This window comes from Typopeltis vanoorti, chromosome 13 (assembly GCF_054136105.1).
Source record: "Typopeltis vanoorti isolate ZY-2024b chromosome 13, IOZ_Tvanoo_1.0, whole genome shotgun sequence".
In the NCBI taxonomy this organism is placed as follows: Eukaryota; Metazoa; Arthropoda; class Arachnida; order Uropygi; family Thelyphonidae; genus Typopeltis; species Typopeltis vanoorti.
Genome location: NC_143561.1, coordinates 7,073,565 through 7,096,805, shown reverse-complemented (window position 1 = coordinate 7,096,805; position 23,241 = coordinate 7,073,565). Strand labels below are relative to the sequence as shown.

The following is a 23,241-nucleotide window of genomic DNA, read 5'->3' as shown; positions in this document are numbered from 1 at the left end:
TTCTACCAAGTTAGTATAGGCTTTCACCCTTTATTTTTTTCTCTTCTGGGATCCATATCAAAGCTACCCTTGAAATCTCTCTCCTGTCCATTCTCAATTTCCATCTGCATCTTTTTTATTATTTCACTGGGGATAATTTTTTATTTTTTTGGTTAGTCCATTTATATAAGTTATCATGTTTATCATTATTTCGGCCACAATGTATTTCATCCAGGAATGCGTTAGCAGAGCTAATCTCAGGTGGTATGGTCACCTAAACAGAATGGGCGAGGAAAGATTAGCAAAACAAGTGTTCTCTGCCAGGTTGGCAGGAAAACGACCCAGAGGAAGACCAAGATATAGGTGGATTGATACGGTACAAAGTGCCTTAGACGATAGAAATATAAGTTCTGATAATGTTGGAGTCTTGACAAGTAACAGACTGATTTGGAGGAAAATTGTAGATAGGAAGTTAGTAACGATATAATTTTTTCATGTAGTACTATCATATCCTGTACACCCCTTGTGGGTACGTGGCAGGAATTTGATGATGATGATGATGTATTTCACGTACAAACTGTTGGAAAAATCTTAAAATTATCTTCCCCTCTTTTATTTAGTCAATGTCTATATCTCTGATCCATATACTAATATGATCCCTTAACAATGCTATTGAAAATCTTTTTATTACAATATTTTGATAATTTCCATATATTATTCAATTTTTTGAAAGCAGTATTTGCCTTTGCCAATCTTTGCATTATATTCCTCAGTTTCATCTTCATTATCAACATTAACTCCCAAGTATGTAAAATTCTTTTACAGCATGTTGATCAATTTTAATTGCTTTCTGGCATTTCTGTTCAATTTCAGAAGTTTTGTTTTATTCATGTTTATTTTAAAACAAACTTTTTCACTTGTTTTATACAATGCTTCCAATTTTGCTTGTTTATCAGTATATTTTGATATGAAAACTTTGTCATCTGCATTATCTAGATCTTCCAGCTGTGATATAGGATTCCATTTAATTTTTTTTTTAAATTATATCTGCCTCACATGAGGTCTTGATACAAGACATAACAGTGCCATGTGTGTGGGCAAGTAGTTAGAAGGAAGAAAGGAATCTGCTGATGTGTTTTATGAAGACTTGAGAGTTGTAATCAGCAGGGAAAGACTGTTCCAAAGAGCAGAAGTGTAGGCAGATAATGAGAAATTGGTTCAATGAGTCTAGAGTTGAACTGTATATATGGTTGTTGACTGGCAGCAGCTCATGTTCCTATATAAGTAGAGAAAAGCAGAGGGATTGTAGCAGAAAGTTCAGTGAAGCAGCACTCACAAAAATATCTATAGCAGAATTTCTCTTCTTATACCAGTAACTTTTCTCATAATCTAATCATTGACTATGTTAAAAAGTAATCAGACACTACACAACCTTGATGTATTTATAGTATCTGTACTTGGTTAGGGCCTTGAGAGCAAGGGAAAATTTAAGGATGATGGATTCATTATGAAAGGATTTTTTGGTTCCAGCCAGGGATCCCCACTATTCAGCAAGTAATAAATGTGCTTGGAAGCAGAATGCCAGGATAACCGTAATGCTATACTAGCAACATAGCAAGACCTTGGGCCTTATCCCCAGAACATGGCATAAGAGGCTTACTGCAACATAAATGAACCTTGGAGGGAAGCTCACTAGACAATTAATCCTGCCTGGGACATCTGGAACCATCCTTCTTGCTGAAGCAGAGATGAAAGTAATGCAAACTGCAAGGATTCCCTTCCCCCCTTCCAGATGTCCACAAACTGCACAGCATGGCAGCAAGGCATTGGATCCTGATGAGAGTGGTATGAAAAATAGGATAGTTTGAAAGACTCAGGAGAAGTAGAACAAAGAATATAGAAAGAAAACTATAGAAAAAGAGGAAAAATGAAAAGGGCCAATATATCATCACTAGGCATCTCCAGCATAAACAGGTGTCCCAGCAGATGGAAATCCATATAGAACACACAGTGACAGACAGAGAGACTGTGGAGTTAGCATTAACTATCACCATCGACACAAAAATTTGATTCATACAGTACTAATATAAAGTGAAACAATACACTGGGCATGATGCCTAACAATTATAAAGAAGTACAGATGAGGACCTGCAACATATCACTAAGTGAAGCCCCATTCTGAAACACCACCTCAGAAAATATGCTAGAACAGGGGAGGTGCAAGAAAACAGAATATGCAACTAAACAATTTCAACTGTACCACTCATCATATCACTGGCTGGCAAAAATCAGCCATCACGGCAGGCTATCCACATAAACATGGACAAATTTTCACTGGCAATGCTGGGTACTTGTAGTTTTTTATTCTCTCAATGCACCCAACCTTAATGATGCACAAGAACAGAGAAAAGCTGTTAGTTTCAAAGTTGGAAGCTGTGAAAATCAACTTTCTAACTACACTATTGCGTGATTCTCGTAGACAGGCTTATACGTTGGTTATGCATTATTAAAACACTTAAGGAATAGAACAACGTAGTTAGGAATATAAATTAAATTAAACTTTAATAAATATTTTCCGATATTTCGGCAATGTCACATTGCCATTTTCTAAAGGAACTTACATAAAAAAGTTACGTGCAACATAGGCACTACAACACAGAAACTGGGAATGAAAAGATGAAGCTATTGTTCTCCTAACAGTCCTGATGGTGCCCTCTAGCGGGCTAAGTAGGTGTTCTTGGCTGTTGGGCTGAAGGTCTGCAGATGTAGGTCTCCCAAATTTGGGGCAGTCGCATACACCCAAATCTGTTGAGGTTTGGAGAATTTCTCAGGGCTGAGGCTGATTCCATAAAGAGTCTTTCAAATTTGTATTTGCTACGGTGTATCACTGTAGCTTTCTTCCACCGTATTCTGTGGCGTGTATCCAGAGCATGGTCAGCAAGCCCAGAATGACTGTATTTGTGAAAACGGATGTAGTCCTTGTGTTCCGAAATTCTGATATTCACTGTCCTGACTGTTTGGCCAAAGTAAGACAGTTTACAACTGCAAGGGACCTGGTAAACACCAGGTAGGTCTAGGGGAAGTGGTTGGTCTTTAGTGGAGCGGATAAGGGATGCCAATTTTCTGTAAGGTTTGTAACAGGAGGTCAGGTCATGTTTTTTTAAGATTTTGGTAATCTTTTCTGAGGTGCCTCGGATGTAGGGAATGGTGATGGATTTAGAGTAATCTTTGTTGTGGGGGGAGGGAGGGGAATATTGTGTGTATCTTAATTGCAATAAACACATCACTTACCTTGGATTTTGCAGGAGCAATAGGATTACCATCCTCATCATATTCAAGTTCTATATCACTGTCCTCTTTATCAACTCCAGCAGTTGGATTTTCTTCCATGTAACGGTAATAAGATTCTTCATCATCTTCATTTTCAATGTCATCCCTTATTCCTCTACAGACAAAGAATTTACAAAGAAAAAAATTCTGATTGCAAATACAATATAAAAATAAAAACATATGAGCATGGTCTATACTCAACTGAATGCAATAAAGAACTAAAAATGATGTCTCTGATGCACCTTATAAATCCAATACATCTATTGATTATTGCCAATAACATTCTTAATACATACCTTAAGTGCATACCTGCACTTGTATGCACATAAAAAGAGTTAAATTATTAGTAGTCTTCTCGCCACATTTCATATAGGAAATATAGATAGCTGCCTTTTCATGCTATATCCAATTCTCATCTTCTTGTTACATTCCATTAGTAAAAAACCACTTAGGGATAAAGAGATGACAACTGGAAATGGGCCACCTAACAGTATTTTATATTGGCTGAAACCTAAATTTTACCTAAATAGTGCATATAACTAAAAACATATACTAGTTGGGTTACTGTTTAGTTAATATGACTTACTTTACCAGAAAAAATTGTGAAGTCAATTATTGGGACATCTTCAACAGAACTGAAGTGGGTATAATTAAAAGAAGGTATCAATAAGGAATAAAGAAGGGTGAGAAACTAAATTATAAATAAGTGATATCCTAAATCAGGGGTGTCCAATCCACTGCCCCTAGGCCGTGTGCAGCCCTGAACTGTTAGTAATGCGGCCCCATACGATCTTAAACTTTTAACATTATGTGATGTGAAAAATATGCTGTTATTCTTTCTGTTTTGATACAGGAATTTGAGAATAGGTTTAAAGATTTCAGAAAAAATTATCAATTTTTTTCTATATTTACGACTCCATTTTCAGTCAACATAAATACATTACCTTCAAACGGAATGTATAGAATTGCAATCAGATTATGTCTCTTTGCAAGATTTTTATAAGATCTATCTTTCCAGAAAAAAATATCCTTCACTTCACAATTACGCTTTATTCATGTCATCGCTTTTTGGTAGTACATACATTTGTGAACAACTACTTTCAAGAATGAAGCATATGAAGAGTAAAGGTAGATCAAAATTTCTGACAGAGAACCTTGACAGCTCACTACGAATTGTAACCACTTCCATCGAACCAGACATTGATGCAATGTTTTCACATAAACAAGGCCAAATATCTAGTTTTCTGATTATGTTGCCCTCTTATGTTATAATAAAAAAATTTTAAAAATAAAGGAAGTTTTGTTACTTATATACATTAACTATATTATACACTTTATATGCGGCCCAAGACAATTCCTCTTCGCTCAATGTGGCCCAGGCAAGCCAAAAGGTTGGCTTGCCTGGGCTTAAATAATAACTGTAAAATGATCTATTATAAGAAACAGAGAAATAGCTACAATATTTAATGCTAAACATGCAGCTAAATGTTGAATCCATGTGAGAAAATTTCAAAATAGAACACTGCCTAGAAAGGAAGAAATTTTTGTATTATGTTTTGCTGATAGCAAACAGCAGGTCAGGAAATGAATGCCAAATGTGCATAAATGTTTTGGGGAACTGGAGTGAAGGACAGAAGAAATAATAATAACAATAAGACCTGGCATCTTGAGGTTACTAATCCAGCATGAGACAGGCGCGTGCGCGCACGCACACACACACACACACACACACACACAGAGCTGCAAAATCTCCCTGATTATATTATTGTAGATAGAATATCTTCACACAAATCCAGACACAATAAAAAATTTGAAATTTTCTATTGTGAAAGAAAATTCAAAGAAAAAAAAAATATTCTTCTCCCCATACCTTTAACAATACTCAACTTAACAGTCAAGATCAGATTGCTCATCCCATAATCACATACTCCTAGCCTTTCATGGCATAATCACCTCACTTCTATAGCAATCATCTCAGACTTCAGAAATCTTGGCATCCTCTTTCAGTCAAGATGTTACTTTTCTTCTGTCCAATTACTTATTCTGTATAAATCTCAAATCCATCCAACCTTGGAATACTGCTCTCATGTTTGGAGTGCATCTAATGATGCATCTAAAATCTCTCAAAAATTTGTGCTGTTCAGAAAAGAGAAGTCTGGCTGATTGACAACTCCAGTCTCTCAGACTCTCTTCAACCACTGTCTCACTTTCTGCATTGTTTCTTCAAATATTTCTATGCCTGTTGTTCAGAAGAACTAGCAATTCATTATGCTCCCCTTTTTCTACTTAACCTATTGCTCATGTTGCTACAGCTGCCCAATATCCTTTTCAGCTGAAATGCACTCACTGAACCAACTACTCTCTGTCATCTTTTATTCCATTTACCCCTCAGTTCCATTGAACAGCCTTCACCATGAAGCATTTACTAAAGATATTAAAGATATTTACTAAAGGCATCAGCTGATGTTTTTGATTTGAAATATATATATATATATATATATATATAAAGCATTACTTTCTGCAATCAAGGTAAACTTGATAATTGAACAACTCCCTTCAACTGCAAGTAATTCCTTCTACATAGATGACTTTATCATCTTGTCATTTATGCAATATGAATTCGGAAAGAGACAGATGCAACAGGCACTTGCAAATGGTTCAGGTTTTCATCACAGAAGATTGCTTGGTGCATTTTTGCTGTACACTCTGATCCAGAACTAAGACTAGGACAACCTTTAATTCCAGTATAAACAGAAGCCTATTTTCTACTGTTCTCCAAGATAGCATCATGATTACAGGTGCATTACAAAGACAAAAACTATTATCCCGGTGGCAAGCATTATTGAATAGGGGATAACAACAAGCTCTACTAGATCATTCCCAAAATTAAATTATGCATCTAGTCTATGTTGTTGAGGTTCATATTTGACATTAAATTGACTTTTCTACTTTATATATATATATATACAGGGTGTTCGGGATAAATTTGACAGTTTCGTAAGGAAAAAGAAAATCTTCTTTGTATCTATTAAATTTAATGAATTGACAAAAAAACATTACAGGCAGAGTTAATTACAATACTATCAACAAGATTTACTCAAAATAACCACCATTAGCATCGATCACAGCTTCAATTCTGCTTCGGAACCTCGAACAAGCTGATGCTACAGTCTCCCTGGGAAGGGCCGCAAAAACTGTTTTAATTTTATCCATTAACTGGGCTTTTGTATTACTGGAAGTGCGATTGGTGTCTTTTTCAACTGCGCCGCATACAAAATAATCCATGGGGTTAAGGTCTGGGGAGTTTGGAGGCCAAACATTTGGACTGGTGAAGTCGTAGAAATTTTCAGACAACCATTTTTGACTTTTCCCAGAGGTGTGGCAAGGGGCCGAATCCTGCTGCCATACATACGGCCTACCATTGGCTACCCTTGTTATCCAGGGCTTGACTACAGTTAGCAACTCCACGAACAAAGCCCGAATTCCAATGCCAGGGTTCTTCAACACCTGTTCCTGCAGATTTGCGAGGAATTCTGCTGTACGAACGCAATCAGATCGTCTGCTAGGGATCTTTCTTCTTGCTACATCCTCGTAGTCACCATTGCAAGTCTCTAGTTCATGCCTGATTGTTTTTACTGTATTCAGGGAGCATTGGGCAGCAGTCGTAATATCCTTATTTTGATGGCGGGCACGAATCATCATGATACAAGTTATTCTCTTCCATGATTCAGGTGGGTTCCAGCTATCCATCCTTTCTGACATCTTGTATATGAATGAAGAAGGGTCCAAACTTTTAAATGAAGAGAAGTGTGTGTTAATACATGTAACTTACGGAAAAATATAATTAATTATAAATATGTCAAATTTATCCCGAACACCCTGTATGTTACAAGATAAGTGACAGATGGAAATTAACAGAGAAATGGATGTCAACAAATGCCCCACTTGCATTGTGCACTTAAAGATCAATCTTCATCATGGGTTCCAAGTTGTCAGAGACAGTACACTATGATGGTTGAATCCTATGCACTATCAAGCAATCAGATTTGCAAACTGGGACATTTCACTGATTCTTAGTCTTTACAATGAAGTAAATGAATCATTTTTGTAATTTCAAAGTCAACAGCTGTCCCTATTATAGGAGGCTAAAATAAAATCTCTGCCAGACTATCCCAATATGGCCAATTTTTTGTATCCACTGAAACAATTCATACAATACTCATCAAAATGCTGTATGTCCTTCCAGCTGTCTACTAGCAGCTCTTTCAAAAAAAGAATACTTTGAGTTTATACCCATCTACACAGATTCAAAAAGAGTCTAGTGGGATCTGTAACTATTTTTTTCAGAGAGCATATCTAATCAGATCCTGCTAAAATGTAGCAACTTTACTTCCGAGTTGCGTGCCATAGAGCTTGCACTACACTACATAAAACTGAAACACAACCAAGAGTGTATTATCTATCAACTCAAGAAACTCACAACAGGCAATAAGAAGTCTGGTATATTAACAATATCTAGTGCTTTCTCAAATCCATCATCTTTTATTCTCTATTATGGAGGCCCCACCCATAATATGCGCACCTCTGTTGTCTATCCATGTTGGGATCAAGGGAAATGAGACTATGAGACTGCAGATACCACAGCTATGACTGTTCTCCAAGATACCATCATGATTACAGGTGCGTTACAAAGACAAAAACTATTATCCTGTGGCAGGCATTATTGAATGGGGCAAATAACAAGCTCTACTAGATCATTCCTGAAATTAAATTATGCGTCTAGTCTATGCATGGGCCATAAAGAGAAGATGGTTTGTGCTAAGCTCTGGATAGGGCAGTCATCTCACACACTCTTTCCTACTGAGGTGATATTATGCCTATGTGTAAGTTCTATGGTTCTGGTTAATCCATCATGCATATACTAGTCAAATGTCCTTATTTTATCAATGAGTGTAGTCACTATATATATATATATATATATATATATATATATATATATATATATATATATATATATATATATTTTTTTTTTTTTTTTTTTTTTTTTGTGCTTTTAATAACCTGCCTGATATACACTGATACATTTTATCCAATTTCTCCAATATTTGTTTTTAAATTTCTACAAAATATTAACATTTATAATCATATATAAATTTTATATTGACTGTATATATAAATCACATTTACTGACTGTATATAGATTACTTCTTTTCTAATTTTTTTTTTTTGTACATAAGATGTTATTTATTGCATTGTATAATGCTTTTAATCTTTGTAATGACAAAAATATGCCCTTTGCTGTCCTTGCACTAGTAAACCCTAAATAAATCAAACTGAGAATATAAAACTGGCTGAACACAAGAACCAAAAATAAAGATTACATGGTTATAACCTGAAAAAATACTAATAGGCCCAGCAAAGAGGGCATACAGCAATTTGTCTGCAAGACTGAACTATATATTCTGTGGAAGACTCAAGAAGAACAAACAAGAAGCCCCTACACATCCTCTATTTCTAACTGCTAATTTACATCTTAAATATAAGAAATATTTTCTCTTTAATGTGCCATTTACATCATACAATGTAAATGGGAAGTCTAGCATTCAGAACAGCTTTTTGATCAGCACCTTATCATATTCCTTTCTTTTAGGCTTACACAGTGATCCAAATGCATTTTTGAAAATTATGGAGACAACTACCGTGTTTGAATACTGATAGAGTGGTAATTTTTTAATATCTTCTCTGTCTCCCTTTTTAAAAACTATAATAAAGATAGCATTATTCCACTCTTTGGTATTCTTTTCTGTCTTAGGCAACATGTATAAATTTACTTAACATAATGACCGGTTCACTACCTGCTTCCAGAACTTCTACTGGTATCTCATCTTCACCTGGTGTCTTTCCACTCATGCTACCTATTGCATACTGAATTTTTTAAAACATCCCACAATGAGTCTCTGGACTCCATGGAGATACTATATAATAATAAACATCATGGCACATATCTTTCTCTTCTGTTGAGGATGTTACATTTTTGTTTTTATATTGGCTTAAGTCTTGGGAATCGTATAATTTGGCATAGAAGGATTCTATTCTAGAGACCAAATATGGAAAAATTTCCATATTTAGTTTAGAGTAGGGTTTCTGAATAACGTAAAAAATAAATAAAAACATAAACATCATATAAAATTAATAAAGATAGCAAAAAAGAAAAAAAAAGACACTTTACAGATCAGGATAAAGAATATGATAAGGTGCATTTCTGAAAATTATGGAGACAACTACCGTGTTTGAATAAAAACTTTAGTTTAATATAACTAAAATCTACATTTGACATTTCGACCTTTATGTCAAGGTCATCTTCTGGAGCATACAACTATACACAGGAAACAAGCTACACTACAATCAAACTGGTTTGTTAAAGACACTGACCAACCACTACAACAATTGTTGGCGTGACCTCTGGTGGGGGGAAAAAAAAAAAAAAAAAATTATACATCAATGCTAGAGTCCTATTATTAGTGTTATCTGTTGGTTGTAGAAATACATTGGGCACAACAACAAGTATCTATCTATACACATATATTAACATCATGTACACATTCCAGCCAGTTGGTATGGAATGGTTTCTAATACTAGCTGAGGATTGGCTAGAGTCCTGACTTATGCTGGATCTTATATATTAGGTAGGCTGAATGTGTGCCATCCAGATCCTTGGAATTTTCATGCCATCTTTGTTGTTGATATTTGGGTGGTTTATTAGGATTTCGCAGGCTTCCTTAAATTTCCTTTCGTACCAGGTTTTTGTGCGGTGTAAAGAGCAGGTGCTTTTCCAGTTGATTTGGTGTAAGGTGTTGAGTGCGTGGTCTGAGAGGCCTGCTTCACCATAATGGTTATATTTAATGTGTCTAATGTGTTCTTTCTTGAGTATAGGGATTGTCCATCCTGTTTCACCAATGTACAGTAAGTTACAGGTTCAGCGGATGCAATAGACTCCAGGATGTGCTAATGGGAGGAGAGGATCCTTAGAAGAGTTGAATATGGTTTTAAGTTTAGTGGGTGGTTTAAAGGTGGCATTGAGGTTATAATGTTGTAGGATTCTGTTGATTTTTTCTGATAACACTTTAATGTATGGGATGGCTATGGTTTTACTGTAGTCTAGCTTCGTTTTTGTTGTAGTTTTATGGAGTATTTTATTAACAGTATTTTTGTTATAGCCATTATTTATGAATGTGTCGCTGATGATTTTTAGTTCTTGTTTCAGGGCTTGCTGGTTAGAGCAAATTCTTGTAGCTCTGTTTTTAAGGGTGTTAATGACTCCATATTTTTGTGATGGGTGGTGGTATGAATTAGCATGTATGTATTGGCCAGTGTGTGTCGGTTTTTGGTAGACCGTGAAGGATAGACCGCCTGAAGGAAGACGTGTGACTAGTGTGTCTAGGAAAGGGAGCGAATTTTGGTTTTCGATTTCGATGGTAAATTGTATGCGTTCGTGTTGTTTGTTCAGGTGGCTAAGGAATGCGTTTAGCGTTTGTCGCCCGTGCAGCCAGATCGCGAACACGTCGTCAACGTATCTAAGCCAGACTGTCGGTCTTAGCGTGCCGGAATCAAGAGCCCTTTGCTCAAATGTTTCCATGTAGAAGTTAGCGATTGGGGGGGGGGGGGGGGGGATAGTGGCAATCCCATGGCTGTACCTTCTTTTTGTAGGTAGAACTTGTTTTGCCACACGAAGTAACCGGACTGTAGTACGTGGGCAAAGAGGGCCGTAATGTCGGGCAGAAATTTGTTCTGTAGTAGGAGAATTGTGTCATTGATGGGGACATTGGTGAAAAGGGCAGAAACATTGAAACTGACTAATAAGTCGTCTTTGTCGAGTGTTATGTTTTTAATTTTGTTTATAAAGTGTTGTGTGTTTTTTATGTAGGACGGGGAATGACCTACCAATTCCTAGAGTGTTGCCGCTAATTTCTTGGCTAAGTGGTAATTGGGACTGTCTATTCCTTTCACGATTGGTCGAAGGGGCACATTTTGTTTGTGTATTTTCGGAACCCCATATATTCTGGGGGGGGGGGGGGGGGTTGCGTTTTTTAACCGTGTCTGGTGGCCAAGAAGTGACGGACTTGAGTAGTTTCTCTGTTTCTCTAAAAATCATTCATAAATAATAGATATAACAAAAATACTGTTAATAAAATACTCCATAAAACTACAACAAAAACAAATCTAGATTACAGTAAAACTATAGCCATCCTATACATTAAAGGGTTATCGGAAAAAATCAACAGACTCCTACAACATTATAACCTCAATGCCACCTTTAAACCACCCACTAAACTTAAAACCATATTCAACTCCTCTAAGGAGCCTCTCCTCCCATTAGCACATCCTGGAGTCTATTGCATCCGCTGCACTTGTAACTTACCGTACTTGAATTTTGCTAAGGCTTTTGACAGGATACCCCATAGAACACTGTTACGCAAATTGGAGCAGATGGGAATGGATATTAAATTGGTGATATGGATAGGAGAATGGCTCAGGGAGAGATACCATAAGGTGGTGTATGGAGGAGCCGAGTCCAGAATGAGGCAGGTGACCAGTGGTGTGCCTCAGGGCTCTGTGCTTGGGCCAATGTTGTTTAATTTGTATATAAATGATATAGGAAACGGCTTAAAGGGAGATATTCAGTTGTTTGCTGATGATGCAAAGTTGTGTAGTGCAATAAAAAATCAAGCTGATGTTGAAAGTTTGCAGGAGGATTTAAATAAGCTGGTAAAATGGGCAAAAGAAAATGGATGTCAGTTCAATGTGGAAAAGTGTAAAGTCTTGCGTTTTGGGATTAAAAGATTACCAGCTGTGTACTACATAGATGGAAAGGTACTCCAAGAGATTGATGAGGCTAGGGACTTAGGGGTATTGGTAGATAAGGAGATGAAGTTCAGAGGACACATTGCTAAGGTGTCCAAGATTGCACATAGGATTACTTGGTTGTTGAGGAACACACTGACATCCAGAGATAAAGAGGTTATTATTCCCCTTTATAAAGCATTGATACTTCCACATTTGGATTACTGTGCTCAGATCTGGTCACCTGGATTCCTTGGAGATGAGGAGGCTGTGGAGAGGGTTCAGAGAAGAGTGACCAAGTTGGTGAGTGATATAAAAAATGCTCCCTACATTGATAGATTGAGAGCTTGTGGATTGCAGAGATTGGCTGATAGGCGAAGAAGAGGGGATATGATAGAAACATTCAAATTACTAAAAGGTTTTTATAGGATTGATGCAGGGGAAATGTTTCAGCTGTGTGATAGTGATGGAAGAACAAGAGGTCATCTCTGGAAATTAAAGAAGAGTGTGGTTAACAAAGGTGTCAGAACAAGGTTTTTTGCCTGGAGGGTGGTGAATGAGTGGAATTCATTGCCTGACTTTGTTGTGAGCTCTTCATCTGTAAATGAATTCAAGAAGAGATATGACAGATATTGTTTTGCTAGTTTGGGTCTCCCGCGATGAGTCTACTGACTCCATGGAGATACCCGTAATAATAATAATAATAATAATAATAATAATTGGTGAAACAGGACAGATAATCCCTATACGCAAGAAGAACACATTAAATATAACCATTATGGTGAAACAGGCCTCTCAGACCACGCACTCAACACCTTACACCAAATCAACTGGAAAAGCACCTGCTCTTTACACTGCACAAAAACTTGGTACGAAAGGAAATTTAAGGAAGCCTGCGAAATCCTGATAAACCACCCAAATATCAACAACAAAGATGGCATGAAAATTCCAAGGATCTGGATGGCACACATTCAGTCTACCTAATATATAAGATCCAGCATAAGTCAGGACTCTAGCCAATCCTCAGCTAGTATTAGAAACCATTCCATACCAACTGGCTGGAATGCGTACATGATGTTAATATATGTATATAGATAGATACTTGTTGTTGTGCATAATTTCTACAACCAACAGATAACACTAATAATAGGACTCTAGCATTGATGTATAATCCCCCCCACCACCCAACCAGAGGTCAGGCCAACAATTGTTGTAGCAGTTGGTCAGTGTCTTTAACAAACCAGTTTGATTGTAGTGTAGCTTGTTTCCTGTGTATAGTTGTATGCTCCAGAAGATGACCTTGACATAAAGGTCAAAACATCAAATGTAGATTTTAGTTATATTAAACTAAAGTTTTTATTCAAACACGGCAGTTGTTTCCATAATTTTCAAAAATACAGTCAGATAGCCGTGTAAGCCTAAAAGAAAGGATTCAGATCATCCATGGAAATGATACCCACAAGTGCTGCAATCGCTATGGTAAGCTAAAGATTTGTATTTCTCTCTTGATCAATCGGCTGGCCTTTTTAAAGAGATGCAGAGACAATATCAGATCTGCATCAGGCTAAAAAAGAAATTTACGTCCGCTAAGGCACTCCGTATTTATGACCGCACAGAAAAAGCAATGCTCAGAGAACAGATTCAAACAGCCCAAAACCTAGCTACAACATAAAATCTGGTTTCAAAATTACAATCCGAACTATATTAATCCAGACATTCTACAAGTACTTGAAAGAATAAAGTACCTGAAAAAAATAAAGAAAAACTCAAGACGAAATTCCACAGTTTGAAACAACGGCAAAATATGGCAGCCAATCACAGGAATCCATTCAATCAGAGGACTTCCTCCCCAATAAACACCAACAATGAACAACAAACAAGGGAGACAAGGAGCGACTAATCACTGACAAGCAAGAATCATGTGATTAACCTATCAAGCCACACCCTGAACAACAGCGAACTTACGCTACTGAATAAAGGACTGAACTACCAACTGGCGGGAATGTGTACATGATGTTAATATATGTATATAGATAGATACTTGTTGTTGTGCCCAATGTATTTCTACAACCAACAGATAACACTAATAATAGGACTCTAGTGTTGATGTATAATTTTTTTTTCCTCCACCAGAGGTCAGGCCAACAACTGTTGTAGCGGTTGGTCAGTGTCTTTAACAAACCAGTTTGATTGTAGTGTAGCTTGTTTCCTGTGTATAGTTGTATGCTCCAGAAGATGACCTTGACATAAAGGTCGAAACGTCGAATGTAGATTTTAGTTATATTAAAGTTTTTATTCAAACATGGTAGTTGTCTCCATAATTTTCAAAAATGCACCTTATCATATTCTTTATCTTGATCCATAAAGTGTGTCATTTTTTTTTTCTTTTTTGCTATCTTTATTAATTTTATATGATGTTTATGTTTTTATTTATTTTTTACATAATTCAGAAACCCTACTCTAGACCAAATATGGAAATTTTTCCATATTTGGTCTCTAGAATAGAATCCTTCTATGCCAAATTATACGATTCCCAAGACTTAAGCCAATATAAAAACAAAAATGTAATATCCTCAACAGAAGAGAAAGAAATGTGCCATGATGTTTATTATTATACAGTATCTCCATGGAGTCCAGAGACTCATTGTGGGATGTTTTAAAAGTTTGGTATGCAATAGGTAGCATGAGTGGAAAGACACCAGGTGAAGATGAGATACCAATAGAAGTTCTGGAAGCAGGTAGTGAACCAGTCATTATGTTAAGTAAATTTATACATGCTGCCTAAGACAGAAAAGAATACCAAAGAGTGGAATGATGCTATCTTTATTATAGTTTTTAAAGGGAGACAGAGAAAATATTAAAAAAATTACCACTCTATCATTTTCCTTTCAACAATATACCAATATACAAAAATCATCAGCAACGGAATACAAAACAAACTAAATTTTTGCCAACTTCCAGAACAAGCAGGATTTTGAAAACATAATAGTACTATTGATCATATTTATGTAATAAGACAAATCATTGAAAAGACAAAATGAATATTAGGTCTATTAGGTATATTAGGATTATTAGGTCTAGCATTTTATTGATTTTGAAAAGTCATTTGATTAATTCTCATTTAAGAAGCACTTGAAAATCAAGGAAATGAAAAAACTTGCATTGATATACTTAGCCATATATATAAAAATTCAACTGAATCTTTAAAATCAAGAAGAAATATGAAATTTCCTGGGAGTTACACAGGAAGATGCCATTTCACCTAAATTATTTACAGCAGCAATCGAAAAAAATTTTAAAAATCTGGAGTGGAAAAATAAAAGGAATTATATCATCATCAAATTCCTGATGATGTACCCTCAAGGGGGTGTACAGGATATGATAGTACTACATGAAAAATTTACATCATTACTAACTCCCTATCTACAATTTTCCTCCAAATCAGTCTATTACTTGTCAAGACTCCAACATTATGAGATCTTATATTTCTATCGTCTAAGGCACATTGTACCGTATCAATCCACCTATATCTTGGTCTTCCTCTGGGTCATTTTCCTGCCAAACTGGCAGAGAACACTTGTTTTGCTATGGAAAAGAACTAAAACAGAAACAATTTGCTGATGCCATTCTTTTAGGAAACTCTGCAGAAGAACTTCAACAAATCATCAATGAACTGAATGCAGAAAGTAAAAAGAAAGGATTAAATATAAACAAAGACAAAACAAAAGTAATGAAAGATAAACACATCACCAAAAAGCCAGTACAAATGAAACACCATGAAATTGATATAGTAACCTCCTATGTTTATCTAGGACAAAATATCACAGTAGAGGGAACTGTGAAGAAGAAATTATACATAGAATTCAACTTGGTTGGATAGTCTTTGGAAAACACTGTGAAGCACTTGAAGAAAACAACCCATTATATCTGCCTTAAAAGAAAAATATTCAACAGTTCTTTACTTCCAGTTGTGACATGGAAGTGAAATGTGGACTGACTAAAAAATCTGGACAACAAGTTGAGGATTACCTAGAGGAAAATGAAAAGATCTTTACTTGGTATTACCACTGCAGACAGAAAGGACAACACTTGGGTCAGACCTCAGACTTGGATGAGACATTATAATGGACAGGTCATAATGTGAGAAGTAACACTCAACAATGGACAAATGTGATCTCGGAATGGTATCCCAGAGATGGAAAGAGTTACAGGACGACCAAAGAAACAGTTGGAGAATGAGATTTAAGAGATGGTTGGAACTCAGTGGCATAGAAAGGCTCAAGATAGGAAAAAGGGAGTACTTTCAGCTTTCGATCAGTGAAGTATATGCCTTTATGAACTAGCAAGAGTTCATAGTTATTTAGATTGTGGATAGGTTGATAGGTTGACAACATGGCCAATACTTGCAGATAGTTGGTCGCGCCCCATCTCCCTTGTTTGTGGTTTGTTGGCTGCTCCTGGAGTGATACACCAAGGAAGCAATATCTTGATTGGTTATATTTATATCATGATATAGTTATATATAGCTATACAGCCAAGAAAAATTAGAAAATATCCTGACCAAGCTGCATCAAACAAGTAACAAATATGATATGAAAATCAATTTTAGCAAAACAAAACTAATGGTAATAGGAAGAAAAAGGGAAGCAATCCAAATGAAAATAGGAAACAATAATATAGAACAAGTAAAGCAGTTCAATTACCTAGGATCAATGATCGCTGAAGATCTAGACCAGAGGTTGGCAACCTTTTTAATAGGATGAGTGCAATATAAAATTTGAAAATTACGGATGGTTCATGACACAGGCATTTTTTCTCTCATTTCAGTGCTTAAGAGATTCTATGATTAGTAGTTTTTAAGAAACAATTAGATTTCAAATTTTAACATTATTTTATTTAACTCGCTTTTACAACATCTTTTTGTCATATATGAATGAATATAAAATACCATAAAAAATAAAATAATAAATGAATACAAAAAATATAAATTCAATAGGATTTAATGAGAAATTGTACATACTCAGCTAATTTTTTATAATCAAGCATATAGTTTGAAGTACCTGCTCCTAAACAATTATCCAAATGTGAGTCTGTAAGTTGAGATCGATATTTTGAGTTCAAATATGCCATATTTGAAAACAGGGTCTCGCAGTTGCACAATATGAATACATTTTTAGTGAGCATTTTCTCGGAATAGGAAAAGTATTTCTATCTACTAACTTCCAGAACATTTTGTCATCATGATGAGCTTTTAAAATTATGTTGTTTTGTAAATTAATTATTTCCAAGTCTTCTGTATTACTTGGCTTGAAGTAATTGGAAATTTTAGCAGGTATATCACCTTCAGTAATGTTAAACGGATTTAGGAAAAATCTAACAACAGGTTCTAAAGTCGCAAAATCTTGAAAGCAGGAAGAAAACTCTTCTAATAGTGTGTCTATGATTTTTATATATGATGTAGTGTTAAATGTTTCATTATTCAAACTTTTATTGATATGTTTTACATTTAGAAAATGTGATAATGAAGTTTTCATCAGATGGGATTTCAATAGTTCCAACTTACACTTGAAAGCATTGACTGCACTAATCATATCAGCAATATTGGAATTTTTCCCTTGTAATTGTAGTTTTAAATCGTTAAACTTTGTCATTATATCTGTTATAATGGCAATCCAAAATCTATTAACCAATTTTTATTTTCTAATTCTTTGTAAAAATCGCCTCTTGATGTAATAAATTCTTTTATTTGCAGCAAAAGAATAATAAATCGCTCAACTATTTTACCTCTGCTCATCCACCTCACTTCAGTATGTAACAGTAGGTCATCATTTCCAGCGTTTTCATCTTTCAAAAGCAATTTAAATAATCTGTGTTGAGTTGCTTTTGATTTTATCAAATTAATAATTTTTGTTACAATTGACATTACATGTTTAAAATCGACAGTTTTAGCATATAACATTTCCTGATGAATAAGTCAATAATATGCAATAAATTTAGGAAATAAAGGGTCCTGTCTGCACAAACCAATAAATCCATTTTCCTTACCCAACATTGCTCGTGCATCGTCAGTAGTAATTTAAGCTAATTTGTGAATTGGTAATTTTTTGTTTAGTACAAAATCTTTAAAAAAGGGAAAATATACCCTCTCCTCTAGTGTGCCCCTTCAATGGAAGAATTTTAACAAATTCTTCTTTTGTAGAAAAATCATCAAATACCATTTTCACTGAAATTGCTAATTGTGATGTATCTGTTATGTCTATCGATTCATCCTGCTATAGCGAAAAGAAAACACATTTTTCCCATATCATTTGCTAATTCTGTTTCTAAATAAACTGCAATTGATTCGATTCTTCTAGTTACAGTTCTTGCTGATAACTGCAATGTATTTATATCAAAAACTATTTCGGTTTTATTTTTGAAATCTTCAAAAAGTGAATCTGCAGCTTCTAACAGAGCTTCTTTAATTAAATCTCCATCTGTAAACGTTTTTTTCTTCTTAGCTAACAAATAAGAAATTTTAAAAGATGCAACTGTTGCTGTGAAATTTTAAAAGATGTTGACTGTTGCAACGGTTTAATAAAAAAACTTTGCTGTTTAGTAATGGATGATTTCAAAGATAAATTCTTTTTTTTTTTTTTTCTTATTTTGGATTTCAATGGATAGACAAAATTAAAATTGACATGAATGGTTTTGAAATGTCTTTCTATATTACTTTTTTTTTAGAAATAAACAAATACATTTGGCATTAAGTTTGATAAAGCAATACTCTTCCTCCCAATCGTCATTAAAATAGTACATTCTTTTCCTTTCACATTTATCCATTATAAAGGGTTAAAAATATCTTTGTAAACAAAGTATTTCATATTTGCACTGATAGCAGGAGTGATTCAACAAACGCACATACTAAAAAACAAAGGGTTCTAACAACGTTTAGAAGTGGTGTGAAGGGTAGTGAGAGTGGTCGCATTGATAACTAGATGACGTCAACAACTCAAACTATTTATGATCAGTGGTCTCTCGTCTTAATAGGCACAAATAAAGCAGTGTACAATAATTTCTCTGAGGGCACACTAAAAATTTACTGCGGGCACTGCATTGCCATCTCCTGATCTAGACTATTTCAAAACCATCAAACACAGAATCAATAATAGATGGATAACAATGGGCAGACTACAAAAAATATGGAACAATAAAAGATTAAGCAAACTCAAATTAAAGATATATAAAACAATGATAATTCCCACAGCTCTATGGCTCAGAATGCTGGATCTTAAGAAAAAAAAAAGAAATGGATAAACTCAATGCTTTTAAAATGAAATGCCTAAGAAAAATCAATAGAGTAAATTGAACAGAAAGAAAAGCAAATGAAAAAGTCAGAGCAGAACTTAACTTTAAAGAAACAATAATTGCAGCACTAAAAAAGAGCCAACTAAGCTGCTTTGGACATGTTTCAAGAATGAACCCAGAAAGACTAGCAAACATATTATTAAATGGTAGAATTGAAGGACAGCCCAGCAGAGGAACACTAAGAAAGAAATGGACTGACAACATTAAAGAAAGCACCTACTTAAACTTCATAATAGAACTTCATAAAAGACAGCAGACAGAAAGAAATGGCAAAAATTCGTCTTTGAGGAACTCAACCCACCATGAGAGGAAGAGAAGAAGATGATATTTATATCACTGACATTCAAATTTTGCCGTTGTTTTAATATATGAAATTTAGCTATAAGAAAATTTGGCTATATTTCTTAAAAGCATAAACTTTGCAGTAGAACCTAGAACTGTTAATAAATTGCACTTATCAACTTCTGAGCTATAATCCAACTAAGGATTAAATTACCTAGGTGGCACTTCTTAGCCATAAGAAACTTTAAAAAGCTATTACGACATTATGACTGATCTCCCAGAATTTATGCCAAAGTTCACAAACATAATGTTCCACTTCAGCCAATAGTGGAAAATATATATAGCCCTAATTATCATCTAGCTAAGAAATTAGCGTCGATACTCAAGAAATAGATAGGTCATTCCCCTTACTATATAAAATCACACACAACACTTCATAAACAAAATTAAAAACATAATGCATGGAAAACATGATTTATTAATCAGTTTTGACATTTCTATCCTTTTTACAACTGTCCCAATCAGTGATACAATTCTCTTACAGAACCAGAACAAATTTCCACATACACATATTATGGCTCTCTTTGTCTACATACTACATTCTGGTTATTTAGTGTGGGAAAATAAATTTTTACCTACAAAAAGAAGGTACAGCCATGGGCTCATCACTATCACCCTCCCCCAATTGCTAACTTTTATATGGAAGCTTTCGAGCAATGTGCTCTAGATTCCTTTACTTTAAAACCTACAGCTTGGCTTACATATGTTCATTGTGTTTTTTTTTTTTTTTATCTGGCCAAATGGCCATCAAACTTTAAACACCTTCCTCAGCCATCTGAACAAACAACATGAGCACATACAATTTACCACTGAAACTGAAAATCAAAGTTCACTTTTTTCCCCTGGATACGTTGGTCACATGTCTATCCTTCACTCTCTACCCGATGCCTATATAGCAACTAATAAATACATGCTAACTCTTACCACAACCATTTACAAAATTAACCCCTTCAAAAACAGAGCTATAATAATTTGTTATATGAAATGAAAGAGTTTGAGAACAGGAACCAAACCTTGGAGAGTCAGTGGCAAATCCTGAAGAAAACATTGATTGATTCAGCCAGAGAGGCATGTGGTGAGGTTGTCTGCAAGGATAGAAAAATCATAACCCCATGGTGGACACAGGAAGTTAAAGAGGCAGTGAAGGAAAAAAAGAAAGCATATCAAAAGTTCCTGGCAAATAAGTCAGCTTGTGCTCTTAGAGAATACAGAGACAAATGTAAGAAAGTTAAACACTATGTAAAACTAGCTAAACAAAAGGCATGGGAAGACTTTGGTACGAACATAGAAAATAAATATCAAGAAGGTGGCAAGATATTCTGCAGGTTGTTGAAGCTCAGAAATGAAGAAAAGAGTGTTGTAAAAGGAATTAGAGTTGATAAAGGTGACATGAAAACAGGAGAAAATGATATCCTTGAAGTATGGAGTAATTACTTCGAAAAATTGCGAAATGAAACAAGCAGCAACAGCATAGTGGTAAAAAAACACTCAACAGGCATACAGTCAGGAATACATATCCATACTTGAAATAGAAAAAGCCATCAAAGGCTTGAAATGTGGAACAGGAATAGATGATATTCGACCAGAAATGCTGAAGTGTGGAGGTATAAAAGTCCTACAGCGGCTGCACTGCATAGTTCAGAAGGCCTGGACACAGGGATGAATTCCTGATGATTGGAGTAGAGTTCTCATAGTACCCATATATAAAAAAGGAAATAAAACTAAATGTGAGAATTACAGAGGTATATCCCTACTAAGTGTTCCTGGTAAGATTTATGCAAGTATACTTGAGAAACAGTTGAGAAGAATTGTGAAAGAAAAGCTTGGTGAAGAACAAGCTGGATTCAGGTCAAATGGAGGCTGTCAGGATCAGATCTTCACTTTACAACAAATATTTGAGAAAGCATGGGAATATAACAAAGATCTGTATTTGTTTTGTAGATCTGAAAAAAGGCACATGACAAGGTGCCAGGAGAGAAGCTATTCAGTACGCTACAGTTATATGGTGTTAATGGGCATTATATCAAGCAATACTTAGTCATTATTTGAGTTGTATGTCAGCAGTTAGAATTGAAGGCAGTACAGGAAGATGGTTTAATGTTAAATCTGGTGTCAGACAAGGATGTACATTATCCCTTCTGTTATTCATATCTATATGGATCACATTATGAAGTGGTATTAAACCTGATATCAAAATTGGTGATGTTAATGTCAGCTCTTTGCTTTATGCAGACGATGTTATACTTTTAAATAAATCTGCTAGAAGTATGCAAGATTCCCTGACAAAAATTGAATAACTATTGTAATAAATTTGGTATGAAAATCAGTCATAAAAAGACAGACAATGAACGACTGCATTGTGAATGGAGAACCTATAGAACAAATAAAACATTTCAGCTACTTAGGCATGATTTTTAGTGAAGATGGTAAATTAAATATCAAAATAGACAACAGAATCAACAAAGCTGGTATGGTAGGAAGTCAACTGAATAAATTCATATGGAATAAGAGAGAAATTAGTCTGACCACTAAATTAGCTGTATACAAGACAGTGTTCAAACCAGTTTTAACTTATGGATCTGAGAGCTGGGTCAGAAGTAACACACTTGACCAAAGACTAGAGACTGCAGATATGAGAATCCTGAGAAAGATTAAGGGCATGAACAGATGGCTTCAATGGCAATATCATATTAAAAATGAGGATATTAAGAAAAATTACTTGACATTGTCAGCATCCAGGAATGCATTAGCAGAGCTAATATCAGGTGGTATGGTCATTTAAACAGAATGGGCAAGGAAAGATTAGCAAAACAGGTGTTCTCTGCCAGGTAAGCAGGAAAACGACCCAGCGGAAGACCAAGATATAGGTTGATTGATACGGTAAAAAGTGCCTTAGACAATAGAAATGTAAGATCTGATAATGTTGGAGTCTTGACAAGTAACAGACCGATTTGGAGGAAAATTGTAGATAGTAAGTAAGTAATGATGTAAATTTTTCATGTAGTACTATCATATCCTGTACATCCCTTGAGGGGTACATGGCAGGAATTTGATCATGATGATAATAATTTGTTCTAATGAGCCAGCTCTTAAACAAGAGTTACAAATTATTAACAATACATTTATAAACAATAGCTATATCAAAAATACCATCAATAAAATTCTTTATAAAAATACACCTAAAAATGGGTTGGTAATGACTTTCACAAGGATAACTATGGGTACAAAGGGATGTTGAAATGCATGTACACAAATGCAAGAAGTATTAGGAATAAGGGTAAGGAGTTTTTTTGGCATAGGTAAGTTTGACTTGGCCAAAAATTATAGGAATCTGTGAGACCTGGTTGACTGAAAATGATTTAGTTACAGGGATAGGATAGAATGTAAAGGGTATTGTATTTT

The 23,241-nt window shown here is 35.1% G+C and overlaps 1 protein-coding gene across 1 annotated transcript in view; it reads right to left on the bottom strand.

The window, feature by feature from the left end:
* The window catches only part of LOC150099913 (ATP-dependent RNA helicase DDX42), a 218,005-nt gene that overhangs the window by 124,016 nt on the left and 70,748 nt on the right, over positions 1-23,241 (bottom strand). The window contains exon 5 of the mRNA XM_090403173.1: positions 3,271-3,424. Coding sequence (XP_090259299.1) covers positions 3,271-3,424 — 154 coding nt within the window. The remainder of the gene's footprint in view (positions 1-3,270; positions 3,425-23,241) is intronic.